At 36.0% G+C, this 27220-nt stretch overlaps 1 protein-coding gene across 1 annotated transcript in view; it reads left to right on the plus strand.

Moving 5' to 3' along the window:
* Positions 1–27220, plus strand: part of DZIP3 (DAZ interacting zinc finger protein 3) — a 97828-nt gene that overhangs the window by 12162 nt on the left and 58446 nt on the right. Inside the window, exons 3-9 of the mRNA XM_008706608.2 lie at positions 2454–2553; positions 6195–6267; positions 9346–9501; positions 15043–15159; positions 18115–18195; positions 18528–18652; positions 21700–21811. Coding sequence (XP_008704830.1) covers positions 2522–2553; positions 6195–6267; positions 9346–9501; positions 15043–15159; positions 18115–18195; positions 18528–18652; positions 21700–21811 — 696 coding nt within the window. The 5' untranslated portion in view covers positions 2454–2521. The remainder of the gene's footprint in view (positions 1–2453; positions 2554–6194; positions 6268–9345; positions 9502–15042; positions 15160–18114; positions 18196–18527; positions 18653–21699; positions 21812–27220) is intronic.

Genomic DNA, 27220 nt, shown 5'->3' on the forward strand with positions numbered 1-27220 from the left:
CCCTTGTCTCTCAAGACTTATCCATGTAATTTAGAGCTGGTGTGAGTCAAATATAGAATATAGATACAGGCAGTATCATAATTAGGAATACTAGTTTTGGACTTGTTTTAGCCAGGCACTGAGTTGCCCCTTCCCTGTTAAGTTCACTAATGACAGGATACTCAAACCTCAAGGCTTATGAGGGTTCAGATACTGCTGGTACTTCTTTTCTATGTGTTCAGTTGGCTTTTTCTGCCATTTAGGGAGAGTCAACATCAGGTAAAATAGTGTTTCTTTGAGTAATTGCAATCTGAATTCTTAATAGGTGACTTGGGAATGATCTTGTATTTTCTTGATTTGGGTATTACCTATGCTGAATTGCATTTTAATAACGGGCCTCCAAAAGCTCTACCGCTCTAACTTATGGCTGTATATTACATATGCTGTTAGAGAAACTGGCTACCCAGTTACTAGGATTAATAAGTGGTTCAGAGATAAGAAATGAGAAATTTTATCCAGTCTTGGGCTTGGCAGCAAGGCACTTTAGGTCTGTTTTCTTTATGCTATCGCTACCACTTTCTTTTTTTTCATTATTTCTTTCTTTGTCCCATAGCACTGAATAGTGGTTTTACACGCTTGCTCTAATACTTCCTGGACGTTCATACAAAGGGATTAGAATGGGAAATCAGCCTAGCCGAGAACAATGGAGTCTGGAGGCTTGAACTCTCAAAAAATACAAAACAAATGTGACTAATTTTATTTTATTTTTTTTTGAGGTACAAATATTTGTAAACTAATGTGTAGAAGCAAATGAGAAGAGTTGTATCCTTAACTCATTGAAATTATACTGTCTTTGCCTTCTTTTAAGTAACATCTTCTTTAATTAAGATATGTCTATAAACTTATGTGTAGAAGCATATGGGAATAGTCCTGTGTTCAGCTTATTGAAACTACACTGTTTAACCTTCTTTCAAAAAAAATCTTTCATTAAGATGCAGGGATACAGAGTTATGTATAGAAGCATATGGGAGAAGCCATATGCTCAACTCATTAAAACTACACTGTGTATATACCTTCTTTCAAGTAACATCTTTCATTAAGATATAAGTGTTTCTTTTTTTTTATTTTAATTCCAGTTAGTTAACATACAGTGTTATATCAGTTTCAGGTGTACAAGGCAGTGATTTAACAATTCTGTACATCACCCAGTGCTCATCACCACAAATGCACTTCTTAATCTCCATTGCTTATTTAACCCATCCTCCCACCCCACCCCGCTTCTGGTAACCATCAGTTTGTTCTCTATAATTAAGAGTCTGTTTCTTGGTTTGTGTCTTTTTTCCTTCACTCATTTGTTTTGTTTCTTAAATTCCACATATGAGTGAAATCATATGGTTATGGTATTTGCTTTTCTCTGATTATTTTTCTTAGCATTATACTCTGTAGCTCCATTCATGTCATTGCAGATGGCAAGATTTCATTCTCTTTTATGGCTGAATAATATACCATTGCATACATATATACCGCATCTTCGTTATCCCCTCATCTATAGATGGACACTTGGGCTGCTTCCATAATTTGGCTATTGTTATTGTGCAGCTTAGGGTGTAAATGTGACTAAGTTTAGAAGAATTGTTCTTGGGACAGTTAAGGAGAGAGTTATATAAATAAAGAGATATACTAATGGACACTCTATTCTTTTTGTTTTCATTTATGTTGCTGCAGGTTTTTTTTTTTCCTTTGAGGAAACATTCACAACATTCATTGATATTTGAACCAGAGTATACATCCCACCTTTCCTATTTTATGAAGATACAGAATCATATCTATTGGGGGAAAGTGGCTAAATGTTGCCTTTAGACTAAAAGAAAACAAAACAATTAGTGTTATTGAAGATTGTGTTAAACAGAAACTCTTACACTCTGTGGAAATAAATTAGTATGAACCTTTTGGGAAGCCATTTAGCAGTATGTGCTAAGACTTAAAGTATCGGTGTCTTTTGACTGAGAAATTCTGAGAATTTCTTGTAAGTGAATAATCATAAATATAGAAAAGTCTTATGGATAGTGGAGTTTATCACAAAACTAATTATGATGGAAGACTAGGAAACAATCTGAATGTCCATCTATAAGATAGTGGTCTAGGAAACCCCAGTCAACCAGTTGTTGGGTAGCCAGTGAGAATACATAGTAGGAGTATAACATAACATGCAAAATGCTTTTGTTACAGTGTTCACTGGTGAAAACTGTAGTGTAGAACATTGATTATTCAGTATGATTACAAATTTGTAAAATACGTTTGGACAAAGTATAGTTAAGTGTAGGCAGTGACTTATCTTTGGATGGTGAAACCATGTAATTTTCATTTTCTTTTATAGCTATTTCAAAATTTTCTTCAATTATGTATATTTTTATAATGGGGAAAAAGAATGTAATCCTTCTACCTTCCCACTAAAAATATTACTTTTCTTACAGCCTTAAACATCAGTAGTAAAAGTCTGCAAGCATTGGAATAAGACTTTTGCAAAACAACATTGTGGAGCATGGATTCTCTATCAGAGGAATTTTTTACAAGGTAAGGGATGGGTTGACAAAAACCAACTACATTTGTTGCATTTTGAAGACACAACATTTGTCCTTTCCACATAACTTTGGGAAGCTAGCGTGATTGAGATACCCTTATGCTTGGAGATAATTTATCGACTTTGATTAGTGGGGGATGTAGACTTAGTGAAATCTAGTTACAGAAAATTTCTTTTAAGGACCACTCTCTAGCTAAAGAGTTAAGAATTGAAGAATTTGCTACAGCTTACTACACGTGGGCATTCTCACCAAAATAGATTAATTGATCTATTAATTTATTTTACAAGCATTTGCTGTAATGCTTATAATGTAAAGTGCCTCCTTGGTACTTAGAGAATAAAGACAGACAAAATTTTGGGTACTTAGAATTATAATGTAGTAGGAAGATATATAAAAAGTTATATCTTTAGGTAAAGTACATGCATAATGCCATGGCTATATGTAGAAAGTTACTATGGATTGACTGGGGTTAAGTGGGTTTCCACAAGATGACACTTGAACTGAACATTAAAGGAAAGAAACATTTTAATATATGTAGAAATGGAAGGAAACAATAAGACAAAGTACTTAAGATAAATGATTGGGAGGATTTCAACTGTCTTCTAAGGAGTTTAGCTATATTTTGTGCAGAACCAATGACATTTTAAAAAGAGAAAGGAAATTTTACACTGTATTTTGGAAAGACTACTTCTTAATGGTGGGAAGGAAGAGATAACGAAATACAACACTACTAGCTCAGGAAGAAGCTGATAAAGGCTTGCAATGGTAGGAATAGAAAACAAGAGGGATTTATAGAACTAGAATGAACAGAATTCTATGACTGCTTAAATATGAGGAGAGGGACAAGAGAGATGACTCAAAGGTTTCTAATGACCAGAAGGAGATATGTACCATTAACTAATATGGGGCTCAAAAATGGAGACCAGTTTAATGTGTGCATGAGAAAGAGAGGACAGATGATGCATCACTTTTGGATATGAGGAAATGGAGGTGTTGGTAAGATGTCTTAAGTTGTGGAAGTTGTTGAGTAGATGGTTAGAAATTTGTAGAAGTGTCAAAAAGCAAGGCTGGAAGTATAGATTCAGGTGTCATTAGAATGGCTGCTAATAGAATTCATGAAAGTTTGCTTATTTTTTTTATTCATCCAATAAATATTTGAGTGCCTACTTTATGTTTGATGTTGGGATAGAGACTTGGAGGTTAAGTAATTAGAAGGGCCTGATCCCTATCTGAGGGGGTTTGTTTATACATGGGCATAAATGAAATTGATTTAAGTAGAAAATGTAGTAAGAAAACAGAGGGATAAAAAAGGAACATTAGTGGGGCGCCTGGGTGGCTCAGTCAGTTAAGTGTGTGACTCTTGGTTTCAGCTCATGGGTTGTGGGATTGAGCCTCGTGTCGGGCTCCATGCTTGGCGGGCAGTCTGCTTGAGAGTCTTTCCCTTTGTCCCTTCCCCTGCTGCTCTCTCTCTCAAATGGATAAATCTTTAAAAAAAAATTGAACATTAGTATATATACTATGTATATTTAAGGATATATTGTGATAGCAAAACTTCAGCTCTTAGCAGCAGAACAAAACATATAGGTGGTAAAAGTAGCAAAATAGCAAAAGAAAAATACTAGTCTTGTGTCTAGTTCTAGCTTTGCTACATTCTCTAGGTGTATAACTTAAAAAGTTATATAATCTCTCTGGACATCAATTTAATCATTTTAATATATAAAGTGACTGCCATAGATGACTGCTTATGTACCTTCTTATTCTAATATACCAGGAGCATGGTTTGATACTGTTAATTTACATAGTTTGTATTAAATATTAAAATAATAAATGAATATGACAAATGAGGAAGAGGTGTAGCCAGTGGTAGAAACTGTGAAGGAGAGGGCTAGGAGGAGAACCAGCAGCAGCAAAGATCGCAGAGGTTTTCAAGGAAGGTTGGAAGGTATGATGGGCAATGTTAAATGATGCAGAAAGACAGGTAGAATGAAGAACTAAGACAAAGCTGTTGAAATAGCAAATAGTAGGATTTCTTTAGTAACCTTTAATAGAGTCATTTTAATGTTGGAGAGGGAATGAGGATTAGTTAAGATTACATATCAAAATTTGTTAGAAACTATGGTGAATATTATAGCAGCCCACGTTCCACACTTGAATAAGAAGCTCTAAAGTAGGGTTTGGACATCTGGATGGTTCAGAAGCTTCACAGGTGATTTTAATGTGCATCTGAGACTGAGAACTGTTGGGTTGAGGAGTGAATGATCATGAAATAGAGTTAGCAAGAAGGATATACATTTGAGAACTTTTTGTACTCTTCCACAAACCTGAGGCTTCAGAATACTGCTGCAGTATTTTTCATTCCTTGACAACACAAGAAAGTTCCTTGTGTTCCTCTTTGGAGTGGCACTTAGAAGTGGATGAAAAGACAGTTAAGAGGATTTTTTTGCCATGACATTTTATGAGCACTGAGAACCATCTTGTGAAATATTGTTTGTGTGTATAAATCATCTTCTGTTGAAACTTTCACTACGTGGATAATACTATACTATTTATATGTCCCAGTTTCCACTGACAAAGTCGGTAGGCGCATAGTGGGTGATAAATGATTGTCTAGGAAATGAATACATAAATGTGAAGTAAGATAGGATAATTTTTGTAAAATACAGTGCAGAGTAAATCCATTGATGTTTCTTAGTTTTTTCTCTGCTAGTTTATAGAATTAAGATCATATAAATCCTATATGATCCTATGTTATGGTTCTTATGTTATGGGCCCTATGTCATGGTTCTCTATGTAGGCAAAAGCAATTTTATAAATAGTTTTTTCAGTTCTGTATGTAACGCTGCATATGTTCACATTTCAAGCCAGTGTCAGAAGCAATACTTGTCAAGTTATTCCTTTTTACAAAAATAATTTTTAAATATGATATTCTCTGTCAATTTTAAAAAAATCATTTTGGAAAACTGGATAACTGTAAGGCCAGGAACCTGAAACAAATAAAAGTACCTGCATAAGATAGATCCTTTCCAAACCTTCATTATCTTCATAAACGCATACACATGTACACGCACAAAACATCAGCCTTTTTAAGACCCTTTTTTCTTTACATTGAAACAGTGCTACAAAGTTAATTTTTTCCCATGATTTTGGCATATTGTATTTTTTTTTTAAAGATTTTATTCATTTATTCGACAGAGATAGAGACAGCCAGCGAGAGAGGGAACACAAGCAGGGGGAGTGGGAGAGGAAGAAGCAGGCTCCCAGCGGAGGAGCCTGTTGTGGGGCTCGATTCCATAACGCCGGGATCACGCCCTGAGCCGAAGGCAGACGCCCAACCGCCGTGCCACCCAGGCGCCCCATGGCATATTGTATTTCTGTTCAAGAAAAGTTTTTTTATATCAGCTTTCAGTTCTGTTTACCGCCATCCAGTAAGGGCAATAAGGGCAGAGCATACTTTTTTTTCTTTAACGTGAGTCCCTAAAGGTGTGACACCTACCACTATTATCAGTCTTGCTATACATTGTTTACACTTTTGAACTTTCAGACAAATTCACTTGTTAGATTCTTTACTACTACAATTTAATTGTGTTTTTTGTAAGGAGATACTCTGAATATACCTTTCTTTTTCATTTAAAGTAGGGATCCAACTGTGGAGGAGCAGACTAAGGAGGAAATCAAGAATAAAGTAGAAAAGCCTACTGACCAAATGGTAAGAGAAGAGTTAATTTTCATTAATTGTTAATTAATTAGTAATGAGTAATTATATGTGATAATGTAATTCTAAATCTAGTCAGGTTACTTATCTGTTAAGAATTTGGGGGTGACTCTACTTTCCTTCATAAGTAAAATTATGGTCATAATAAATCTCTGATAATCGATACTTCTGTCTCAATATTATTATAAGCACCAATTCTCACTATAAGTTAAAACTCATAGGTGATTGAATTGACTTGCCCAGAAACATCACAACAATTTTAAGAAATCCCTTACTTGTCTTTTAAAAGCAAAATCCAAACAAAATGAAAACTATGCACATGCAAACATACACACACAGAATTTTATTTAGTAAGAAATTTCAGAGTTGTTTTGAAATTCTCTTTCCTGTTTTTATCATTTTACTTTAGATATTCCAGTTCAAAATGAAAGAGAATAAAGCATACATTAATATAAGGTTTATATTGCCAATGACAATATATTTCATGATAGCTTAAAAAAATATATATATATATACACACACATATATGAATGTCACATGTGCTTGTATTTAATGAAGGATGGATGAAGAGCTATTTGGGTTTTTTTGTTTGTTTGTTTGTTTAAGATTTTATTTATTCATTTGACAGAGATAGAGACAGCCAGCAAGAGAGGGAACACAAGCAGGGGGAGTGGGAGAGGAAGAAGCAGGCTCCCAGCAGAGGAGCCTGATGTGGGGCTCGATCCCATAACACTGGGATCACGCCCTGAGCCAAAGGCAGACGCTTAATAACTGAGCCACCCAGGCGCCCCCTATTGGGTTTTTTTAGTGTAATTTTAACCTTACACATAGTTTTATGTGGTTATTGCTGTCCACTGTTAATAAATTTTATAAAGGTTATCTAGTTATAGGAGAAAATATATAAACATAAAATAATCATATTATTCACCTGCGTGAGGTTATCACTGTAAAAAATGTTGCAGAGAAAATACAATATATACAGATGTACATAGGGATGTACACTTGAGCCAGTGGGAATTAGATCCAGAAAATACATTTCTGAATATAGAATTGGAAATACAGAAGTCAAAGGAGGTGAAAACTTTGACCTGAATTTAGTTTAGAGGCTAGATTAATTTTGTGAAATGGATTGAGCATCAAATATTTTGATAACTGGCTTAAAAAAATTGTATTTATACAACTTAACAAAAAATTGTATTTATAATAAGATAAAAATATTTAATAAGCATTAAGCTTATAATATGTTCTATTAAAAATTTTTATTCATGCCATAATCTTGCTTGTGTATCAGTTTGGTAATTAGATGATTTTGTGGTGACTTTTGACTGCAGAACTGACCTTTAGTTTGAAATGTATGCACTACTGACAGTGGTAATTCTTTTGAAGGGTTAGTCTAGTTACATTGTGGAAGCTTTTTTGTTTTTGTAACTTTTTGAAAAATTTCAAACCTACAGAAAAGTTGAAAGAATAATACAATGAATACTTATATACCCTTTACCTAGATTTATCAAACTATTAACACTTTCCTACTTTTTTGTGTATAATTTTCATATAATGAAATATAAAATGTAAGGTTATTTGTTGGGTATTGATGGGGCTGGAGGAATCTTAATTTAAGACTCAAACCCAGAAGGGGAGAGTTGGCAGATAGTCCTACCATGGACTTTATTGATTCCTAGTCACTTTCCTGGGTAACTGCAGTCTGTTAGACCTGACTGAGGGTCAAAGAGTCACCCTCTCCCCGCCCCCAGGGCATTTTCAGTGACTCAAGCTTCACATGGCCTCCATAATAAGAAGCTGTCTTTTCTGATTTTCAGAGGTCAGCATCAACATATTCATATTCCCAAAGTTTAAACAGGGTGTAGGAACTGTGGTGTCTTGGTTAAGGTTTGAAGGAAGTCCATCATCCATGTGTTCCAGTTGCTTTTCCATTTCTGTTGCCCACCCGTTCTTCACAACTACTGTTAATAGACAGTCCAGCAGGACTTGACTATATAGCTATTGATTAGCCATTAAGGATGGCTTATTAAGTCATAAAAATGAGTTCCTGTAGACCCAAGTTTAGTATGACTTAGCTCTGACTGAACTAAAAGTCATTGTTTTACTACTTTGTTTATAATTTAAACTATTACAATTCTGTTTATTTTCAGTATGCTGTGTGTTTAGTAACTAAAGCATCAGTCACATACGTAGAAAGTACTCTTAGATCTAGCTTTCATATTATTATGTAGAATAATCTATGTAATATTTTAAACAGCATTTTTTATGCCTTAAGCAGATCAATTCAGTGCATGCTATGTATTTCTCATGGGCAACCATTTTTTGAGGCCTAATTTACATTTATGCCTTAAATTGTACATATTTCTCATCCCACTACCCTATTAAAAATAGTGTAATTATGCCTATTTTGGAGTATTTAATTTATAACTTCCAAATGAATTTATGTTGGCCTTCTGTATATTAAAGCTTCCTGAGTTTTGGTCTTAAATTTCCTGCTATGTTTTAAGTTTCTTGAGCAGAGAAAATGACTTATTCTTTTTTTTTTTTCTTAATTAAAGAAATTTTTTTTTAAAGATTTTATTTATTCATTTGAGAGAGAGAGACAGACCACACAAGCAGGGGGAGAAGCAGAGGGAGAGGGAGAAGCAGACTCCCCACTGAGCCAGCCGAGAGCCTAATGTGGAGCTTGATCCCAGGATCTGGATATCATGACCTGAGCAGAAGACAGACATCTAACCATCTGAGCCACCCAGGCGACCGAGAATGTCATATTCTTACTTGGATTTTCTTTTGCTCTGTCACAGTGATCTACATATAGTATATAAAGGCACTTTGTTCTTTTTTTTTTTTTTTTAAGTAGGCTCTACCCCCAGCATGGAGCCCAGTGTGGGACTTTAAACTCATAACCTTGAGATCAAGACCTGAGCTGAGATTAAGAGTTGTACACTTAACTGACTGACCCACCCAGGCTCCCCACTCTTTGTTCTTTTTTAAATATTTTTACTGGTCTTTATATTAGAGTAATACAAAAATGTATAATGGTGTACATTTTTAATAAATATTCTCTTCTAGGGTAAACAGGAAAAGGACACACCTACTGATCTTGTCCCTGTTAACTTACTATTAGAAGTGAAGAAATTATTGAATGCAATTAATACTCTACCAAAAGGGGTGGTCCCTCACATTAAGAAGTTCTTACAAGAAAATTTTTCCTTCCAAATTATGCAGGTAAGATTATAATTTGTTCTTTGGGGTAGAAGTACAGCTCTTTGTATATGACTGTCCAGGGAAAACATACTATGTTCCTTTACTCTCACACTACTACTACACTGACAGCACTTCTGACACTAGATGTGTGGATTTATTCCCACATCAGCCAATTCTCCTACACTAACTAGGTATCCAACAAGTCAATTCAATTCTGATACTGTCTACCTAGAGTTAGTATCAAATCCCACAAGATAAGGGCTCAGTTCCACAAGTCTGCTCCAACTTCAGACACCAGTCACAAGTCCTAGGTTGTCCCCAATACTTCTGACCAGCTGGCTATGGATTGGGGTTCCCATGACCCCTTCTTGGGTTCAGTAATTTGCTAGTATGGGCCACAGAGCTCCAGGAAACACTTACTTAATATATATCAATTTATTATATAATAAAGGCTATGATAAAGGATTTAAAAAATAACCAAATGAAGAGATTCATAGGGCAGTCTGGAAGGGTCCCAAGTATGGGAGTATCTGTATCTGTGGAGTTGGGGTATGCCACTCCTCTGGCATGTGGATGTGTTCAGTAAGTTGGAAGTTCTATGAATCCCATACTTGAAGGATTTTTATGGAGGTTTCATCATATAAGCATGATCGATTATTAATTCAATGCCCAGCCCCTCCCTCTCTGGGAATGGGGGATAGTGCTAAAAACTCTAAGCTTCTAATTATGGCTTAGTGTTTCTGGTGACCAGCCTTCATCCAGGGGCCTACTGAGAGTCACCTCATTAGAACAAAAGATACTCCTATCACTCAAGAAATTCCAGGGATTTAGGAACTCTGTGTCAGGAACAAAGATCAAAGACCAACTATTACCAGAAACTAGTAACATATATCAATGTATATATTTCTTATTATTTCACAGTGACTCTTTCCCTCTTTTCCTTCCTTCCTTCCATCCTTCCCACAACAGTGCAGTTAAAGTCTTGAAATCTCCATCTTACTTTTTGTGAAGGGCTCTGGTGTCAGCTTTGACTGTAGACTTTTATTAAATAGTTATTTGGTGCTAACCTTTCAAGAGTAATGGTGGGAATGTGGGTTAGTAGCTAGTAAGCCACTGTTGACTATAAGGTCTAGTGTTCTTCTTCCACTAATAACCCATGACATGCCACCCTAGGACAGGGGATTGCTTTTGGTTTTCTAATTTGTAAAATGTTGACAAATTTTAAAAAATGTAAGATAAAAACAATGTCCAAAACTTTTTATTTATCAGTAAAATAAGTACTCTAGAGAATATATTGTAGATTTGTATCTTGGAAGTAGTTTTTTTAGATAATAATTTATGAAACTTTCAGCACAAGGTGGGTATCAGTTCTTAAATGAATGGAGTTTTTCAAAGTTAAAGAAAATGTTCTACTCGTATCTTTGTAGCTTTTAATTGGGGACAAAACACCATAGGTGTTTTGAAAAGGCCACAGTTGCCTTTTCTGTGGAAGAATATATTATTATTTCCATGAAACAAATTAATACTATTATGATTAAAAATTCAAACAAACTCTAAAAATATCCAAAGACTTTACATACAGTTATAACCTTAACTGATATAATTTGCCAGTATGAATTCTGATTTGAAACTGTGGAATAATGCCACTATTTCCCTCCTATCTTTTGGAAATTACCCAGAAACAACAACAACAGGAAATAGAAATCAGTAGACTTTCTACATGCAAACAATAGCCAATTAGAAGGTAAAAATGAAAGAAGAATAATTATAGCAACCAAAAAAGTATACAAGATACAAATTGTATTTCTCAAAGTTTTTCCTACATGAAACTATCTGAACCCCATCCTAGTTCTAAAGAATCAAAATCTCTGGAGGTAGGTCTGGAGTCTGGATTTTATCAAGTATTTACACACTGGTTTTCTTCACATTAAGTTTAGAAATCAGTACTCTATACTGAAACTGTAAATGAAGATTTCTAAAACTCTAATAAAGGTAAGAAAAGACCAATGTATTGCATGGTGCACTGGGTGTTATGCACAACTAATGAATCATCGAACTTTACATCGGAAACCGGGGATGTACTGTATGGTGACTAACATAATATAATAAAAAATCATTAAATAAAAAAAAGAAAAAAAAAAAGAAAAGAAAAGACCAAATAGAAAGCAATACATGTAGGAAGACACAGTGTGATAAGGCTGGCCATTTTCCCTAAATTAAAATTTATAAATACCACATATCAAAAAGTGACAAAAGGGGTTTCTTTTGGTTGTTATTATTGAAAGCTAATCCTAAAGTTTAGATGGGAAATAAAGGGAAGACTAGCCAAGAAAATTATGAAAGAGAAGTGTAGGGGAGAAGGGCTGGGAATTTACCACTTAGATATTAAAACTTACTATGAAGCTCTCATAACCGCAAGATTGTATTACTTGCTCTTGATTCTATGGACAAGTCTAGGAAGTAGAAGAGAAATTCCAGAAGTTGACTCAAATGCATACAGAACTGTTCTGCAGAAGATGACAAAATCGATAATACTAAAGGGGAATTGGACAAATATACAATCCCAGTAGGAAATTTTTTTAATTAATTAATTTTTTTCCAGTAGGAGATTTTAACATGATCTTTTAATAAGTGATACAACATGGACACAAAATTAGTGGAACTGTAGCAAACTCGATCTAATTCACATACACACACATACAAACTCAAAACACTACACCCAACAGTGGCAGAATATACATTCTTTTTAAGTGCACACAGAACATTTACAAAAATTTACCATGTGCTAGTCACAAAGCAAGTCTCATCAAATTTTAAAGAATCACAACATATAGAGCATGCTCTCTAACCATTGTACAATTAATTTAGAAATCAATACAGAAAGATAAATTTAAAAAATCATTGTTCTTAAGATGTACCTCTAGGTATACCCGTGAGTAAAAAAAGAAATCACAGTAGAAATTAGGTAAATTTTTGAACTGAATAAAAAATATATATCAAAGCTTGTGTTATAAGTAAAATATGTGCTTCAAAGAATATTTATAGCTTGAAATGCAAATATTAGAAAAAGAAGCAAATTTGAATATCAATCATCTAAACATAAAGTTAGGAGATTAATGGAAGGATAGCAAATTAAAAACAAAGTCAAAAGAAGGAAGTAGTAAAGATATCTAAGTCTATTGAAATAGAATAAGGAAGTAAAATAGAGAAAGTCAATAAAGCCAAAACTTGTTTTTTTTAAAGATCAGTAAAGTTGATAAATTCCTGGTAAGAATCTTAAAAAGGCAGAAATAACCCAAAGCTTGAATGAACATGAAAACTAATTCCATAGTCATCTAAAGGATAATAGAGAATTCTGCTGCTTGCAGTGGCTGCCTGAGTTGGTTTAGAGCAACCTTCCTTTGAGAAGTACTTGAAAAACTAAGCAAAGTCTTTGCTTAGTAATGTGCTTTTCTGGCAGATCACTTAATTCAACTGGGGACTGGGGATTCTAAGCTTCTGTTCTGCAAATAAGGGTCTATTTATGGTTTACCTTTTGTAGTAGATATTATCAGTTTCCTGCACATAACCCTTGGCTTCTTAAAGTATGCTCTGGAGAATTTCCAGTTTTCAATGTCTATATCTCTATGACTTAAGGCTTTTTTCCCCTCTCTGGAACTACAGAAGGCTGTACTTCTCATGGCAGTTCGGAAGTCCCAGGGAATTAATACTCCTGCATCACCCCATCACCACTCAATCAATAAGCCTTGGGAGTTCTGCAAATATCCCAGTTTTCTCTCCCTTTGAGTTGAATAATACTAGGCTTGTGTTTTTCACTGTTTTACTGAGTTTCTCTGTTGTATTAACCCCAGCCTTCCCATTGTGGATAACTAACTTAATAACACACCCTTTGGGGCACCTGGATGACTCAGTCAGTTAAATGTCTGACTCTTGATTTTGGCTCAGGTCATGATCTCAGGGTTGTGAAATCGAGCCCTGTATCAGACTCCACAATGGGCATGGAGCCTGCTTAAGATTCTCTCTCTCCCTCTCCTCCCACCTCTCTCTCTTAAAAAAAAAAATAAATAAATAACATACCCATTAATTTAAAGCCTGCTTTCCCTTCCCTGTATCACACCTCTATTCCCCTACGATTGTTCTCTGCACCTCCCAAATAAACTACTTGCATTCAAGCTGGAAACAAAACTGATACTCTTACTCTAAGGGTATATTTCTTCAAGGCCCCACCCAAAGGATGAAGTGTTTTCCAGGATCCCTTATCCTTGATAGGTAATGCATTCTGTTTTTCCCCCCAGCTTTGTAAGTTGGCTAAAAACTCAGCCTAGCATCTCAGCCTCTCAGCCACAGCTGAAAATGGGAGTTGCCTTAAGGATAAAAGTGGCTCTAAAAGTCAGTCTCATGTCTCTAGGCTTTCCTTCTCTCTGAATGTTGGCCCCAGAGGTTTTCAATGCCTTGGTAGCTTTCTGTTGCTTTCAAAAAATGGTTTTTATTTTTAGTTCTAAAGGAGGTGGAACTTCAGTGTTATGTTTTATATGTTTACTCAAATCCAAGAGATACTATTGAGTAACTGGTTGGATAAATGAGTCTGGAATTCAAGTGATAGTTCTGAGATGGAAATACAAACTTGGAAACTATCCATATGTAGACATTATTTAAAAACATGGCAGTGGATTACTTTAGGGAACATATATGTTGATGGAGAAGAGGTTCAATAAATTGAGTGCTGGGAGACAAATAAAGTAGTTATCTAGGAGAAAAACAAGAAAGTATTGTATATTAAAAACCATGTTAAGTGTAGGTTAAACTTTCCACACACATAACACATTGTTAAACACATAATGGAATTTAAGCGAAGCACTTGTAGGTACAAGGCATTGAGAAATGGACACAAAGATAAGACATAGTCCTCCTTTTCATTTCATCCATGTAAATAACAAAGTATGGTATATAATAAATCCTATATTAGTTTCATTCCAATCAGATCGTAGCTTATCATGCCTTGCCCTGGTGTTGGAATTAAGTCAGCATTCTTGCAGGGTCAGGGTTGGAAGAAAGATTTTAGCCATGCTTAGAGAATAGAAGGTATGAGAATAAACTGGGATTACCACTTTCCTCTAAAGCAGGAGTGGATGTGGCCAACTCTTGGCAGGCATGAGTGCTTTTAAATGTTTTGAGGAAACAGTTACAAAGAAGATTTATCAGACTACTTAAAAACAAACAAATGAGAGAACAATTGTATCTGGGTGGTATAGATTATTTATTTATTTGGGGGAGAGAGAGAGAGAAAGCGGGGAGGGGGAAAGGGAGAGAAAGAGAAGCAGACTTCCTGCTGAGTGGGGAGCCTCACTTGGAGTTCTATCCCACAACCCTGAGATCATGACCTGAGCCAAAATCAAAAGTTGGTTGCTCAATTGACTAAGCCACCCAGGTACCCTGGTAGTGTGGATTTTTAAAAAATCATTTCCAGATTTTCTACGACTAGCATGTATTACTTGTATAATAAAAATGTATGTAGGTATTTGCTTTAACTTAAAGAAATTTTTGACCAAATTATTTCCACAGAGAGAAGTTGCAGCTAACAGCCAGAATGGGGAGGAAATTGTTCCTGTTTTGACTTTACGTTTCTTGATAACACAACTGGAAGCAGCACTTAGGAATATTCAGGCTACTAATTATACTGTAAGTGTTTTCTTCTGAAAGTTTGAAATAATGGACTTGGACAACATTTTCCAGTGAGAGCGTAGCTGGTACAATCCTTGTTTTAAGGTATAGACCAATTTGTATTTTCCTTTTACCTCTGGGGAAAAAGTATGCATAAATTGGTTTCCTTCCTATGTCTTGTACTTTATGACTGCATCTCTGTAATGAGCCTAATCTAGTCCCCTCCCTACCATAAAATTGTTCATCTTAAATGAAGAGAAACTTGAACTAGTAAGCACGGGCTTTCCCATTTAGAAATGGAGAATTATAAACTTCAGAAATGACTCCTTCCTTTCCTCCTAGTTATTAATCAACTCCTGATATTTCTGTATTTGTAAAAATTGGAACTTGTATCATCTGTTAATGAGTACTCATGCGAGATAAAATTGACAAGATATATTTATATGTTCAGTATCAAATGATACTTTAGAAATAAATAGAAAATCTGAGGAAAAATAAACCTGGCATCAAAAATCAGAACCAATAGTACAGGACTGTAAAAGGAAAAAATCAGTTCTTGAATACTTTGGATTTGTAAAGTAAACTAAGTTTCACACACATATAGAAGATGGATTAGAGTTATCTTCAAGAAAGGACTACCTAGGTACCAACCAAGGTAGCCAAAAACACCAAATCCCTAAGGCATACAAGAAAGTGGAGAAATCATCTTTGTTTAGGACTCTCAGGATGAGGGTTCTAAGTGGCGATATATACCACCCCAAACGAGTTCTACATGGAGTCAAAAGAGGTAACAAAAGGGAGTTTGCGTTAACCAATATTCCCAAAAACTTCTGGGATGCTGAAGCTCTACTGTTTCTCTCGCTGATCAGGTTGCCAAGCAGTAAAATAAATGAGTGTAAAATCAACATTAACAGATGCTGATTGCTTAGCCTACCGTACTTGGGCATTACTTCAAAGATGAGTCTTACATAAGGAATGGAGGAGATCCTTCTCTTGGTAGCGTTGTTGAGCAGAATTGAAATTGTCATAATCAGAGCAAATGGCTCTCCCTGTTCCTCAAGGCTATCAAGGATAGGTGGGGCAACTTTGTTGTAGGAGGTGGCGTGAGGGTGGGGGACAGTTGCCGGTAATATCTCTATATCCATTTAGTTCCAATACTTGGAATAATCCCTGCTATTGGTGGGGGGGGGGAGGTAAGAAAGGGCAGAGCATATTGGTTAGAAATGTACTGCTTACATCTCTAAATTCCTGAGTTCTTTACCTTGTACTTGTAGCATTACTACAATTCCACATTTTATCCTGTTCTCAGAGTGTTCTTTTTAGAGTTGTATGAGCCGAAGGCTCGGTCATATTGTTTATGAAGAGAGTTTTTTTTAAGTTACAAAATAATAGTTTACACTTATTTAGTGTTTGCTATATGACAGACAGTTTTTGTAAGGATTAGCTCATTTACTCTTCACAAGCACCCCACCTCATTATTCCCATTTTATAGATTTGAAACTGAAGCATAGAGGTTAAACAACGTGCTTAATTCATCAGGTAGTAAATAGTGGAGTCAGGATACAAACCCATGTAGGTAGTCTTGGCTTAGCGTCTATTCTGTGAACTGCGTTTTACCACCTCTGCAAAGATGGGAATTTTAAGATGGAAACCAGTTAGATGTTACATGGGTTCATTGAGAGCAAACACACATGTCTGTTTCCACTGAGATCAGTTTGAAGCCAAACTTCTAACTCCAGCCACTTACCTCATAAATGTGTACTGTTGGCCATGAGAAGTATGCTAGGTAAGAGAATACAGTTAGATCAGTAAAGAAAAAGACTCATATCCTGTAGATGCTTATCAACCCTGTGTACCTGAAGAAACTCTTGTTTATAGTATGGGACAGTCTTTTTGTAAAAAGTTAATGTGACAACAGATACGGTTATGATTTTCAGTTAGTAGAGAGCTTATGAACAGAATGTACAGTATTTTTCTCCATGGATAATTTTTAAACATTTTATTTGAGGTAATTTTAGATGCACAGAAGTTGCAAAAATATAGCTGTATAATACAGAAGTGCAAAGAGGTCTTGCCATACCCTTCACTCAGTTTCCCTCAATAGTTACATGTTACATAACGATATATGTTATCAAAACCAGAAAGTTGGCATTCATACAGTGTGTGTTGTGTCTGAAGTCTCCAAAACCTACCCCCATGTTCAGAAGGACTCACAGGACTTAGAATATAGTTGTATTCATTACTACATCTATATGGAGATCGCAGCCATTTGTAGCATGTGAGGGTGGGAGGAGGAAGGAGACAATAAATCCCGATGGCTTTCATTTTCTTTAATCAAACTAATGGTTTATTTTGAGATTATCAACTATCCTTTTTCTTCAGTGTTGAATTGTCAAATACATCTAAAATGTATTTGCTGTTATTCTTACTAGATGGTTGACAATATAATGATGATAATTTTTGCTATTTTTAATAATCACTAAGTAGGCCTAGGATATATTTTTTAATGCCATTAATTAACATATAGTGTATTATTAGTTTCAGAGGTAGAGGTCAGTGGTTAAATCAGTTGCATAAAACACCCAGTGCTCATTACATCAGGTGCCCCCCTAAATGCCCATCACCCAGTTACCCCATCCCCCCACCCACCTCGTATTCAACAACCCTCAGCTTGTTTCTTATAGTTAAGAGTCTGTTATGGTTTGTCTCCCTCTCTGATTTTGTCTTTTCTTTTTCTCTCCCTTCCCCCTATGATCCTCTGTCTTGTTTCTTAAATTCCACATATGAGTGAAATCATATGATTATCTTTCTCTAATTGACTTATTTTGCTTAGCATAATACCCTCTAGTTCCATCCACATTGTTGCAAATGGTAAGATCTCATTTTTTTTTTTTTGATAGGCCTAGGATATTAAGCTTGGTATACTGAAAACTAGCTTAGTCTAAATAACCAATTAATTTTTTTTTCTTTTAGGCACATCAGATTAATATTGGTTATTATTTGACATTACTGTTTTTGTATGGAGTAGCACTTACTGAAAGAGGAAAGAAAGAGGTATGTAGCCTGTGTTATTTGCCCATTGTAAATCTTTCACACTCTCTGACTTCATTTTAATAAGAGTCGATTTTAGAAATTCTCTTAAATGTTCATTTTGAAACGTTGGCTATAGAAGATCTTAAGTTCTTTTATAAATAAGTATTTTAATCACTGAGTACATTATCTGTGTAATCACAAACAGAGATGCTAGGATTAGAGATGTTAATAAATGACTCCATGACTGTATCAATATGAAAGCTGCTCTGACTTCTCCAGTTTGGAAAATAATTTTTGTAAAAGAAAAACAAATGCTTTTTATATCAGCCAAACCTAGTTTTGTGTTACTACAGGATTACACAGAAGCGGAGAATAAATTTCTAGTGATGAAGATGGTGATTCAAGAGAATGAAATTTGTGAGAACTTTATGTCTTTAGTTTATTTTGGACGTGGTTTGCTTCGATGTGCTCAGAAGAGGTAAGGATTTTAATGAACGGGCAGATCTTGCCTTTCAATTTTTAGCATTGTAAAATGGGATAAAGTTTTTAAAGTATACCAGGTATCATGACATTTGTGCTCTACTGGTGGTTCTTCACCTCAGTTCCTATAGATAATAATTTCTTTAATGTATTTGAGAATATTAAGTATCAAACTTAACCGGTCATAGCAATAAAAGGCAGTGTAGCAAAGACATGAGGAGCATAGGCTTTGGAGTCTGACAGACCTGGGTTTAAATACATTTTCTGCCATGTACTCATCTATGACCCTGAGAAATGTAATGTTACTCAGCTTTATCTTTTCTTATCTGTAAAATGGAACTAATAATAGTGTCTACCTTATAAGGATGTTGCAGATGATTAAATACGTGCTCAGAACACAAAAATGTTAGGTGTATTAAATAAATGACGGTTATAGTTATAAGTACCATCACCAGTGGGAATAGATGTTTAAGGTATAAATGAGCTTCTAAAGCATTGAAAAGGTCTAGATGCTGGGTTTGGGAAATATTGGGGATTACACATTTAGTGAAATTGTACAGGGAAACCTATGTGGACTATCTATTTACTTTCTATATGGAGATTCTTAGCTGTGTGTAGCATAATTTATTAATTTTATTTGCTAAGAATTTAGTATATTCTAGAGACTATGTGTGCTAAGTGTTGGGGATATGATAGTTTGCAAAATAGACAGTTCCTGTCTTCATGTAACAGTATAGTGAAGGTTATAGACCTTAATCAAATAATGAGTTATACAAATAATAATGAAATGTGATAAAGAGCTATGAAGGAAAATGCAGTGAATAATTAAATAGTCTTCACTGGACACCCAGTCCAGTTCTGTGAATCAGAAGTCTTCCTGAGGAAATCCTGTCTGGCTGAGACTTGAAAGATGAATTTGGCAGCTGTGCCAGTCCTTATGCAGGATTACTGCTGGGTACAACCATGGGATTCCTGAAAGAGTCCCCTCTGTGGAAGTTACCTGATTCTTTTGTAAGGTTTATCTTCTATCCTCTGGCATGCTTGTTTTTCACTAGGGTACCCAGAAGACTTTCTGCTTCCCATTTACTAGCATGATGTCAACAATACAGTGGGCCAGTGTGATGTTTTGCAGAATTTCAGGATGGTCAGAATCTCTTTAAGAGTCTATATTGTAGAGAGAATTCACATAGCTGTGAGACAAGACAAAGAATGTATACTGCTGTCCTTCCCTCAGATCTGTGAACTACTCTTTAGTCTCTTTACTGTTGGACATTGGAGAGAATTCGTTTTCCATATCATTGATAGGAGAAAGCCCAGTCACATGGCAGCATCATTTTCTTTCATCCCTGGCCTACAGAGAACAGTCACCACTGAGCTGCTCAAAGACACTGGTGCCTTTCCACTGTGTATTTCTTAACTGCTTCAATGGGTGGAGTGTCCTCTGGGCTTTTCCAGGGAATCTTGTCAAGTGGTGGCTTCTTTGGTCTTGTGTAGGAAGTCCATTCTAACAACCTTATCTCCCTGAGCTTTCTTCAATACCCTGCCAAAAAACTTCCAGCATCTCCACCTCAATTACTATAGGCCATTGTTGGATCCAAGCTTGAAGTAGCCTTCTCAGCAGCGTGTTGGCTTAGATGGCTCAGGTGTCCTTGCTAGGAAAGTAAATCTTGAACTATGGAGGAATCATCCCATGTCAACATACACTTCCCTATCCAGCTGTGTTTTTGTGTGTTGGTTCAGCACTCTTTTAAGATTCACTCCCACATATGTTTCTGCCAGTACATACTTGTCAAGTTCTGTAATTCTTGTGGCGAATCAGCTTTTTCTTTAGGGGCAGAGATTCTGTTTTCCTGCTTGGGCTCTGCTTAATCTTGATCCTAGAGTTATTGGTCTATGAGCAATGAGCAGAGATAGGAGAAGATCTTGAGAAGGAAGGGCATCATCGTTTGATACACGCACCTTAGATGATATTTTGGCTTGGTCAATAAAGGGATTCTGCACCCCTCTAGCAAAAGAAGGGGTCCTTGTCAGCCAGAGGGTTCAGGACAATTGAGCGGTTTCATTTAAATGTCCCTGTTTCAGATCTCAGGGTTGTCAGGTGTGATGGCGCGCCTGTAGTCCCAGCTACTCTGGAGGCTGAGGCAGGAGGATTGCTTGAGCCCAGGAGTTCTGGGCTGTAGTGCACTATGCCGATCAGGTGTCCACACTAAGTTCGGCATCAATATGGTGACCTCCCAGGAGCGGGGGACCACCAGGTTGCCTAAGGACAGATGAACTGGCCCAGGTCAGAAACGGAGCAGGTCAGATCTCAGGGTCTACTTGTTCCCTATCAAAGCCCTGATTTTAGCATAACAGTCCTGCTGAGGCAGTGCTTTTAGTCTTTGCTGGTGTTCTACCCTTGTGATTAAATACTGGGCCTCATTTTCTGCACCATCTGCCCTTATAAGGTTAGACTTGGTAAAGGTTTTTTAAATGTTACCATAGAGACCTTTTAGCTTTCACAGAGTGTCCTAAGTTGGTAATAGTCCTGGCAGGGAGGTGCATTGGTCTCTTTTGCAGTTTGTTTCACCTTGTGATTAAATCTGGCCTCATTTTCAGTACAGATTATCTTTATGGCTGCAGGAGATGAGAGCCTTTTAAATGCTGCCATAGAGTCCTCTGTCTTTCATGGTGTGCCCTGAGTCAACAGTTGGCTGACCTGTGCCTATCATTCTCTTTCTTCAAGGCTTCCAAGACAGTAGACAAAAGCCAACCAACTCTACAATCCCTTTAATTACCATGGCCCCCATACTGTTCAAGCTTGAGCTACTACATAATCTATTGCCTCCCCTTCCACCTGTATTTCATCCCAATCTACCACAGGTGAGAGTCCTAGCATTTGTATTTCTATAGCATGCCAGAGGTTATCACCACCCTACTTACCACAAAAAAATAAATAAATAAAATAAAATAAAATAAAATAAAAGGGTTGCTTATTGTCTTCTTGGTAAACTGTCTAGTTATGGAGTCCCATTCAAACTAACCTTATTTTAAAATGCCTTGCAGATATAATGGAGGACTGCTAGAATTTCACAAAAGCTTACAAGAAATAGATACAAATGATCATTGGTTTGACATAGATCCTACAGAAGATGAAGATTTACCTACAACTTTCACAGTAAGAAATTGTTTAAGAACATTTCATCTGTGACTAATTAGAATCATTTTTGATGAAGTGTGGTCTGTGCTAACTTTGTCATGTTCTATAGCAAGCACATTCTTTTGTTGGAAATTAGCTTTTTATGTAAGAAACAACATTGATTCTATTACATAGTGCAGAATGTAAGATTCAGCATGTAGAGAGAAGTGGGGTGGCTGGGTTAGCAAATAACAAGATTTGTTAGTATTTAAAAACAAGAAGATTAAAAGTGGTACTGGTCCAGTACTTCACATGGCTAGAGCTAAATGTAATAGTTAATTCTTTTTTTCTAATTATATTTACATTATTTTGTTGTTGATTTAAATTTAAAAAGTACTAAGAAAACTTGAAAAACTTATTTCAGAGAACTTGAAAGATATGAAGGTGCTCAAAGATTAAATTCACCCATATTTCTTCAAATGCAGAAACTGTTAGTATTTTCATTTATGTCTTTCCAGACAGACGTGTATAAACACTTGTACCCTTTATTTTTAGTAAATTGGAATGATGTTATACACATTGATGTGTAGTTTGGGAATACTGTGAATTTCCCAGTAGTTAGATTATTCTACAGTATGATATTTTTTTTCATGATCCATCATATAACTGCTTTAATTTGTGTAGCCAGTTTCCTGCTATTGAACGTTTAGTTTATCTTAAACATTCCAGTTTTTCACTATTATGTGAAGTGATCTTTGTGCATTTCCCACATAATTCCCATAGGACAAATATTTAAAGGTGGAATTGTGAATCAAGTCTTTACACACTTATTAAGTTGTTGATATTTATCTTCATATTTTTTTTCAAAGTTTGTACCAGTTTGTATTCTTTTTTTTTTTTTTTTAGAGGGGGAGAGAGGGCACATGTGTGTGCACATGCGACTTGGGGGAGGAGCAAAGGGAGGGGGAGAGAATCTCAAGCAGACTTCACACTGAGCAAGGAGCCTTGCGTGGGGCTGGATCTCATGACCCTGAGATCATGACCTGACCCGAAGTCAAGAGTTGGATGCTTAACCAACTGAGCCAGCCAGGCACCCCACCAGTTTGTATTCTTAAGACAAAGTATGAGAGTTTCCATTTCCCCATACTTTCTTGGTATTCTTAATTTTGGGGTAATTTTTACCCATCTTTTAAGCCATATTAAAGTAACTTTTTAATTTGTTTAGTATGAAAATAGCTACAGTGGTTTTCTCTTGGTTAGTGTTTGAATGACCTGTCTCTTTCCAAAGTTTTACTTTAAACCTTTCTGGATCCTTATATTTTGGCTGAGTTGAAAGCCAAATCCATTCCTCAAAGGGGATGTTTTGAAAAAACACAAAATTCGATTTTCTTGGAAGCTATAGCCTCTCAAATTGTATAAACCTAATAAAATGATATAGCTTCAAAATATACAGGACAAAAACTGGTAACACTAGAAGGAGAGATAGAAAACTCTCCAATCACAGGGTACTATTTTAATATAGCTCTCTCAGTAATCAGTAGAATAAGCAGACAGTTTTTGTCATTTGTCAGGAAAATCATATGACTTTAAACCTAGACTTAGTGATTTTATATATTATTTTTAACATTAAACTTTTGTGCTTGCCTAAAGCAGTCCCTACTTGGTCTCAGTTTTCTCTTTTTCCTCCTCCTTTTAAAATATTTTTTTTATTATCCAAACATTTTAGTGAATTTTTGTTTCAAGCAAAATAATATACATATACAGTTTGTCAAATAATATTAAAAGACTTAACATTAACAGTCTGTGGTCCATCATTTCTAATTGTGGTTCCTAACTAGAGACACTTTCTTCCAGATCTCTAGGCATATTTCTTTGATATATCTATATCTTTTGAAAAGATGTACTGCTTTTTATAATATTTCTCCATTTTAGATATTATCTTTTGACTACCCACTATGGCAGATAAGGAGAGTTTATTATAGCTCTCTTTTTTTTTAAAGATTTTATTTTATTTTATTCGACAGAGCTAGAGACAGCCAGCGAGAGAGGGAACACAAGCAGGGGGAGTGGTAGAGGAAGAAGCAGGCTCATAGTGGAAGAGCCTGATGTGGGGCTCGATCCCAGAACGCTGGGATCACGCCCTGAGCCGAAGGCAGAGGCTTAACCGCTGTGCCACCCAGGCGCCCCTATTAGCTCTCTTATACATCCCCTTTACACATACACTTCTTTTTCCCCAGCCTACCAATAGTTATACATTTTTATTAAATTTACTTCAGGGTTTTATTCCATGGATTATCCTTCACTTCTATGTAGAATCCTCTCTTTCTTGGATCTCTGGTTTTCCTCTTTTTAGGTTTACTCCCTTGTTTTGGTGTTACAGCTCATTTAGCAGCTTCTTAGAAAAGGGTATGATTGGGAGGTAAATTTTTTGAGAACTTTCAAGTCTTCAAAATATTTTTTGTACACTTTATTTGTATCTTGCCTGGGCATAGAATTGTAGGTTGTAAATTATTTTCCTTTGTATTTTCAGAGTGTTTCTGTTATCTCCTTGCTTCCAGTATTACTTTTGAGAAATCTAACATTCTGATTCTTAGTCTTTTGCTTGTAACCTGTTTTATTTTTTTCTGGGAGTTTTTAGGGTATTCTGTGTTCCCTAGTATTCTGAGCTTATGTTTTAAAAATGTTCCGGGATATTTAAAAATTTTATTTATTTATGAAATGTTTGTTATTCAGATACTTGATATCCTGGACTAAATCTATGATTTTCCTGTTTTTTTCCCTATTTATTGCATTTTATCTTTTTGTTCTACTTTCTAGGAGATTTTTCTCCACTTTAACTTTCTGCATAGGGCTGATATTCAGGCAGTGCACACTAGTGCTATCATATTAGTTGTTATAATGTTAAAATATTTACATACTGTTTCAAAAAGAGTTGCTGCCATGGGTTTCTTGAACACCCAGCCACCATTCCGGCTGCTTTAGACTTTCCACCAGCCCTCCCTCCCTATACTTCTTTAAAATCTAATAAAGGTTTAATGTCCGGTAGGGCAGAATGCTTTAGTGACCCTGCTGTGGCTGTAGGCCAGCATGTTCTTAATCTGTTACGATTGGTGCCTGGCACCCCACCAAAAGTCTTGCTTCCCAGACATTATGATTAGTTTTTTTAGAGCATTTAGAAGGCTGACCTGTACCGCTTTATGCTAGGTGAGTTCTACCAAAGGCCTACCCTGCCCCGAGTTGCGCCTATCTTCATATATCTCCTTAGATAAACTCATTCTGGTGGGAGAATATAGCACCCCTAAAGATGCTGGCACCCTAGCAGGGTAGTGTCCTTTCATATGGTTATTTTTAACATTTCCCTTGTTCCTATCCTTCTATTGAATTTTTAATTTTAATGATTATTTCAGCTGTTATCTACCAAGAGTTTCTGTTATTATGAATGTTCCTTTTTTTTTTTTAATGACAGTCCGTTTTTGTTTCGTGACTGCATAATATATCAGAGGTAAATGTCAGCCAGATCATGGAAGGCCTTATATAAGCCAGCTATGAGGTTCAGACCCTATCTTGAAGTTAATGTGAAACTCCTGAAGACTTTTAAACACTGGAATGATATAAACAAATTATAATAAAATGAGAAATAGAGAACAGACAGATACACACTCGTATACCTGTATCTATCTATGTGTATATATGCACATATGCATGTGTGTTCTCTGGGAGGTGATACTTAAGTGGGAACCAGAAGGTTGAGAATAGAATTAGCTCTGTGAAGACTGGGGGAAGAGCATTCTAGGTAAATGGAAAGAGTGTGGGAAAGCCCTTGGGCCTTGACACGCAAGTTTGAAGAACTGAAAAAATAAAACCATATGAGTTTTATAATGAACAAGGGTAGAGATAAATTCAAAGATATGGCTAGATATACTGAATTTAGCTTCTGCAGGTTCTGCAGGACCTTGCAGTCTGTCCTTGGTAAGAGTTAAGACTTTATTTTAGGCACAGTGGGAAGCCTTTGAGGGGTTTTAAGCAAGGAACTGACATCTTTTGCTTCTGTGTAGAGAATAACTTGGAGCAAAGTAGGGGGGAAGAGGGGGACCAGTTAGGCAGCTATTACAGCCAATAATCTAGGTAAGACAGAGTAGTAGCAATGTAGATAGAAATGGAAGAATTTGCAACGTATTTTGGAAAAAGACGCAACAATACTTGATGATATATTGTGTGCAAAGGGTGATGGAATCCGTTATGCAATGGATGACTTCAAGATTTCTGGCTTGAAGCTGAATAGATAGTGGTAGATGAGATTGGTTTAAGTCCCGTGGACCTGCTAAGTTTACTACTGTCTCCTTAACATCCATAGCATCCCTTAACTTCCATAACAACCTGGCTTATAACAGGCACTCAGTAAATATGTTGAATGAATGAATGCCAAAGACTAGAGGCAAGAAATAAGGAGTACAGAACAAGGACAAAAGGATTAAAAAGGAAAAAAAAAATTAGTTAAAGTAGTTACAAATTGTAGTTAGTGTTCTAAAGAAGTCAAGGTGCAGGGGTAGAGAAAATGGAGATCACAGAGATATACACTTATATAGCTGCATATAGGCATATGTATGTGGCATATAACTGATGGGAGTGTCAGTAGATCAATATTGAACTACTAAGTTTGAGATATGTGAAACTACAGTAGTTGTATACATTCTGTGAGCCTGTTTGTTTTTTTTCAGCATTTCCACTAGGCTGTTGGCTATGCTGACAGGATATACTACCTTCATACTGACAGGTCCTTAAGTGCCTCTCATTTCTCTCTCGCTTATCTTGATATTTAAAACATTTTAGTTGACCTGGTCAAAACATCTTTATTCTTCAATATCAGCCATCAATTTAAAATTCTGAATGCCGGGGCGCCTGGGTGGCACAGCGGTTAAGCGTCTGCCTTTGGCTCAGGGCGTGATCCCAGCGTTCTGGGATCGAGCCCCACATCAGGCTCCTCTGCTATGAGCCTGCTTCTTCCTCTCCCACTCCCCCTGCTTGTGTTCCCTCTCTTGCTGGCTGTCTCTATCTCTGTCGAATAAATAAATTAAATCTTTAAAAAAATAAAAAAAAATAAAATTCTGAATGCCATCAAAGGGATGTTATAAATGGTGGTTAGATCTATCAAACAATCTATAGGAGCTTATTTGTTATGTTGTATATTCTCAGTATATTAGAAATACTACTATTTGGAATCTTGTAATACTCTCTCTTTAAGGGATAAGTATTAAGGACCTGGTCTAAGGACCTGTTTAATGTAGACTTGACAATGTGTTTTACCTCCATTTAATCAGCATTTGAAAATAGGAAATTGCATTCCAAGTTGTAACTCTGAACACTGGAAGCATATTTCTGTACTCTACTTCTGCCCATAATGGCAGTGAGTGGTATATTGGACCACTGCAGGAGTCCCACTGCCAACAT

Source organism: Ursus maritimus, unplaced genomic scaffold (genome assembly GCF_017311325.1).
Source record: "Ursus maritimus isolate PB19 unplaced genomic scaffold, ASM1731132v1 scaffold_4, whole genome shotgun sequence".
NCBI classification, from domain to species: Eukaryota; Metazoa; Chordata; class Mammalia; order Carnivora; family Ursidae; genus Ursus; species Ursus maritimus.